The sequence below is a fragment of the Oncorhynchus tshawytscha genome, linkage group LG03, assembly GCF_018296145.1.
Source record: "Oncorhynchus tshawytscha isolate Ot180627B linkage group LG03, Otsh_v2.0, whole genome shotgun sequence".
In the NCBI taxonomy this organism is placed as follows: Eukaryota; Metazoa; Chordata; class Actinopteri; order Salmoniformes; family Salmonidae; genus Oncorhynchus; species Oncorhynchus tshawytscha.
Window position 1 is genome coordinate 73,511,696 of NC_056431.1, and position 4,622 is coordinate 73,516,317.

Genomic DNA, 4,622 nt, shown 5'->3' on the forward strand with positions numbered 1-4,622 from the left:
TTCATGCGACTGTACATGTGTTTAGCTACATCAATCCAGCAGAAGGGTCTCTACTAAATATAACCCCAACTAGGACACATCTAGGACACATCTAGGACACATCTAGGCCACATCTAGGCCACATCTAGGACACATCTAGGACACATCTAGGCCACATCTAGGACACATCTAGGACACAATTAGGACATTTCTTCAAATGAGTTTCAAATACAATTTCCCCAAATAATACGAATATAGAATGGCCAAATTTCAATACACCTACTGTATAGGAAAACACCAGAATAAAAAGTTTGACATTTAAATAAATATAATACATTAACCTTTTTGAATATTCACAACAATATTTATTAAAGACAAAATATAAATGTAATCTAAATCTAAATGTAATCTAAATGTAATCTAAATCTGGTTACAGATCTGTAGCAGCTGTTCCTAATGTTGAACACAGTGAGGTCTGTTTAGCAGAGTGAAAATGTCTCCTCCTAAGTCAGTCTGAGAGTTCACAACTGTACCAGTGTGTTGAGGTTTACATGGTTTTAGGCCTGGATTCAATCTGGACCACTGAAGATCCGCATTAGTGAAAATGAAATGCATCGTTCCTGCATTCGCAGAGACTGTATTCACGGTAAACTATTTACTGTAGGGCCTTTCAATTACTTTCCAAAACATTTGTGAGAAAATGTTAGGATTTTTTTTTTATTTGAATACAGAAGTACTTTAAAATTGTAATGTATTTTTAAACTCCCATGATTTAGAACTTCTACAGTAGAACATTTCCAGACACATTATTTACCATTATTCTACTGTAGACGTTCTAACGCTTTTCTAATAGCTGGCTATTAATAAGAAAATATTTGAAAAAACATGCAAATACTTCCAATTTTGAAGAGGTAGATTTCGTTGGGATGCAGTATACCGATATGTCCAATTTATGGACCCGTATATAAAGAAATGTCCCATCAGTCTGCCTCTAGATTGTCTGATGCCCGGCTACACCTGTCCAAAAGCTCTGTCTCAACATGACCATTTCTTTGATGGTTATTTCCTTCAACTTTTATGGTTCCACCGCTGGCTCCACAACCTAGATCAACATGGATCAGTGTTATATTCATATTTAACCACATAGTTCAGTGTTTTAGTCATAATTAACAATGCACATCTAGCTACAGAATAAAATGTATGTAGGGCCAGCTGATTTTCACATACTGGTCACTCCTCAAATGTGAAATAATATAGTGTTTGGATGTACACGGAAATAAAATCTTTAGATGTGGCACTGACAGAGTAATTACAGACTGAGACAACTTTATACAGTACTGAATCTGATTTCATTACAAGAAGTAAAACATCGGAAATTGTAACTTACGTTTTTTGTACACAAAATAACCCCCGATGGAAAACAGAATCAATACTGGAATGATCACTATTGTGATAATGATGGGAGTAATATTGATGGGAGTAAAGCCTTTCTGAACATCACCTGTGAGGAAAAGACAAGATGAGTGATTCAGTTTTCAGTTCATGAATATTAGGCAGTGAGTGGTGGTGTTACGTCCTGTCACATGTACCTGCAGGGTCAGTGTTAATGCTCTTACTGGGGCTGACGATGGTTGTGTTGCTCACAGTCTCTCTCAGAACGGGGTTGAAGATATGGCAGGTCACCGTCTGATTTTCTGTTATATTCACTTGGCTCCAGACGCTGTACAGTCCACTTTCAGAATCCGGGGTAATGTTGGTCTGTACTTCCCACGGGTCCAGAGTGCGGTTCCCACGGTCCTGGATGGTCCATGTGACCATTGGTCGTGGGTATCCACCCTGGGTTGAACACGTGGAATTCATATTTGTCTTGTTCACAGTCACACTGGGTGTCGGGAACCGTGCTGAAAGTGAACAAAATAAATAGAACAAGATGTTAGAAAGGTGCCATAGTAATGTTTGATGATTTCCTACAATGACCGTATTAATGCTGTGAATGATTCACACAGGTGGACATGGTATCAAACACATCCAATACATGGTTCCCATGTGGTTGATACTATTCCATTCCAGACATTATTACGAGCTAGCCTCCCCTCAGAAGCCTCCTGTGTTATTAACTCAACCATACCTGCCACAAGTAGGGTAGTGCGACACGGGTGGTTATGCTTATCATTCTCGCCAAACAGTGTAGCGAAAGCCCTGTAGACGTTCTGCTTGTCTTCAAGTGTTACTTGGCTGAGTTTGATAGACATATTCCCAGAACTCATCTCAGACCGAAAGGCTTTAGTTCTGTTTGTGTAAAGACTATCCTGATGTTGATTCTCTTCTCCTTTGTCGAACGAGTACAACACTCTTTCGGACTCGTCTTGCCAATGGAACCGGAGTCTTGCTGTGTCGATGGCCGTGGATGATTTCAGGTCACAGGACAGGAGAACAGACTCTCCTATAATCCCAGTGACTTCATTCTCAGATGCAGCTGGTGCTGAAACGTACCAATATGTCAAAGTTACAAACCAAGCTCAGAATTCAATGATACAACCACATGTAAATCACAACCACATGCTAACAATGCTACAACCGCATGTAAATCACAACCACATGTAAATCACAACCACATGCTAACAATGCTACAACCGCATGTAAATCACAACCACATGCTAACAATACTACAACCGCATGTAAATCACAACCACATGTAAATCACAACCACATGCTAACAATGCTACAACCGCATGTAAATCACAACCACATGTAAATCACAACCACATGTAAATCACAACCACATGCTAACAATGATACAACCACATGTAAATCACAACCACATGCTAACAATGCTACAACCACATGTAAATCACAACCACATGCTAACAATGCTACAACCGCATGTAAATCACAACCACATGCTAACAATGCTACAACCGCATGTAAATCACAACCACATGCTAACAATGCTACAACCGCATGTAAATCACAACCACATGCTAACAATGCTACAACCACATGTAAATCATAACTACATTTTTCATCTGATATATATGATTCATTTATTAATTTATCAGAGCCATGAGTTTCTGTGTGAAAGTATGTGTGGAATGTTTGTGTACAAGCCGGGAGACTGAATGAATGATTCGATGGCCTCGAGGAGACAATTTCCTGTTTAGACATGCGAACAACCACGCCCTATCCAAATAGCCATTACTTGCCGCACATCGTGATCTAAATAAATAAATCATAAAATGTGCCTTTGGTTGTATGTTGTATGTTGTATCTGTGAGTAAAGGCATGTGGATAAAATGCCCAGGTACAGATGAGGAAGCCACGAGGGACACGACCACAGTGACACGATAGAGAATATAAAACTTACCAGACAACAACAAAACACTGATTAATATCAGGATGGCCATTGGACTCTGCAGGATTCTGGTGGAAAACAAGATGGAAAACAGGATGGAAAGCAGGATGGAAAACAAGATGGAAAGCAGGATGGAAAACAGGATGGAAAACAGGATGGAAAGCAGGATGGAAAACAAGATGGAAAATGAAACAACAAAGTAGCTTGGAGTTGACTGTACACTGTGTAAAATGCTCCTGAGCGAAGAGAAAAAGTAAATGAGGTGTCCGACAAGAGAAACAGTTTTCCTTATAACAGTATTATATCCGGTTCAGAGGTCATTCCGTCACATCCGTATTTACAAAATCCTAACAAACACGTTCAACACAACGCTAGTATCAGTATTTCACCATAACCTGTTGGTCATCGTCTTCGTCAGCCACTGTCTGAGATGTATGACTCACTGTGTCGTGTGTCTGCGGTGTCAAAGCTTTCTGTTTCTAATACAGTCTATTACCACCACGAAGGAGCTAGTCGGGTCACACTACATAAAACATGCTACGAGGATGCAGTACAAAGCAGGTTTTGCCATCATTACCATCTGCTTGCATGGAGGATACTTGCTTCATAAAAACCCATTCCTGTCAGGAGGATCAGTATCATGCTCATCAACACACTGATCACAGGGATCATAAAGGTTGACCTTACCAGACATGTCTCTCCCTCCTCTTGACAATAGGCATGTTTGACCCCATGTCCTGTCTGTGATGTCCTATGAGAAATGCTTGTCAGCCATATGTTCACTGCTCACAAGCAAATCACAGCTCCCTCCCCTCCTCATCTCAAACATCTCCCTCCCCTCCTGCCCTCCTGATCTCAAAAGCTCCCTCCCCGGGGCCTCCCGGGTGGCGCAGTGGTCTAAATCTCTGTGCCACCAGAGATTCTGGGTTCGCGCCCAGGCTCTGTTGCTGCCGGCCATGACCGGGAGGCCCATGGGGCGGCGCACAATTGGCCCAGCATCATCCGGGTTAGGGAGGATTTGGCAGGCAGGGATAACCTTGTCTCATCGCGCACTAGTGACTCCTGTGGCGGGCCGGGCGCAGTGCACTCTGACCAGGTCGCCAGGTGTACGGTGTTTCCTCTGACAAATTGGTGCTTCTGGGTTGGATGTGCATTGCGTCAAGAAGCAGTGCGGCTTGGCTTGGTGGTGTTCCGCAGGACGCATGGCTCTCGACCTTCGCCTCTCCCGAGTTCGCCTCTCCCGACTACTTCCAATTGGATACCATGAAAAAGGGGGTAAAACATTTAAATA

At 42.1% G+C, this 4,622-nt stretch overlaps 1 protein-coding gene across 4 annotated transcripts; it reads right to left on the reverse strand.

The window, feature by feature from the left end:
• Positions 1-867: 867 nt before the first annotated feature.
• LOC112243271 (CD276 antigen) lies at positions 868-4,324 on the reverse strand. 4 transcript variants are annotated; one of them, XM_024411105.2, is made up of 6 exons: positions 4,019-4,324; positions 3,344-3,399; positions 2,108-2,461; positions 1,569-1,880; positions 1,367-1,480; positions 868-1,081 (listed from the first exon to the last, which is right to left on the reverse strand). In XM_024411105.2, the coding sequence occupies exons 2-6, from the start codon at positions 3,381-3,383 to the stop codon at positions 960-962; spliced, it is 942 nt and encodes a 313-aa protein (XP_024266873.1). In that variant the 5' UTR covers positions 3,384-3,399; positions 4,019-4,324; the 3' UTR covers positions 868-959. The 4 variants fall into 4 exon arrangements, with proteins under 4 accessions (XP_024266873.1, XP_042175926.1, XP_024266878.1 ...); XM_042319992.1 differs by lacking the exon at positions 3,344-3,399; XM_024411110.2 differs by having other exon boundaries at positions 1,596-1,880; positions 3,344-4,324.
• Between the last annotated feature and the right edge of the window lie 298 nt (positions 4,325-4,622).

Coding starts and splice junctions, on each gene's coding strand:
- LOC112243271 (XM_024411105.2), bottom strand. CDS start 3,383: ATGGCCATCCTGATATTAATCAGTGTTTTGTTGTTGTCTG. Junction 1,481..1,568: donor CATTAACACTGACCCTGCAG/GTACATGTGACA, acceptor TTTTCCTCACAG/GTGATGTTCAGAAAGGCTTT. Junction 1,082..1,366: donor TTATTTTGTGTACAAAAAAC/GTAAGTTACAAT, acceptor ATGTTGATCTAG/GTTGTGGAGCCAGCGGTGGA.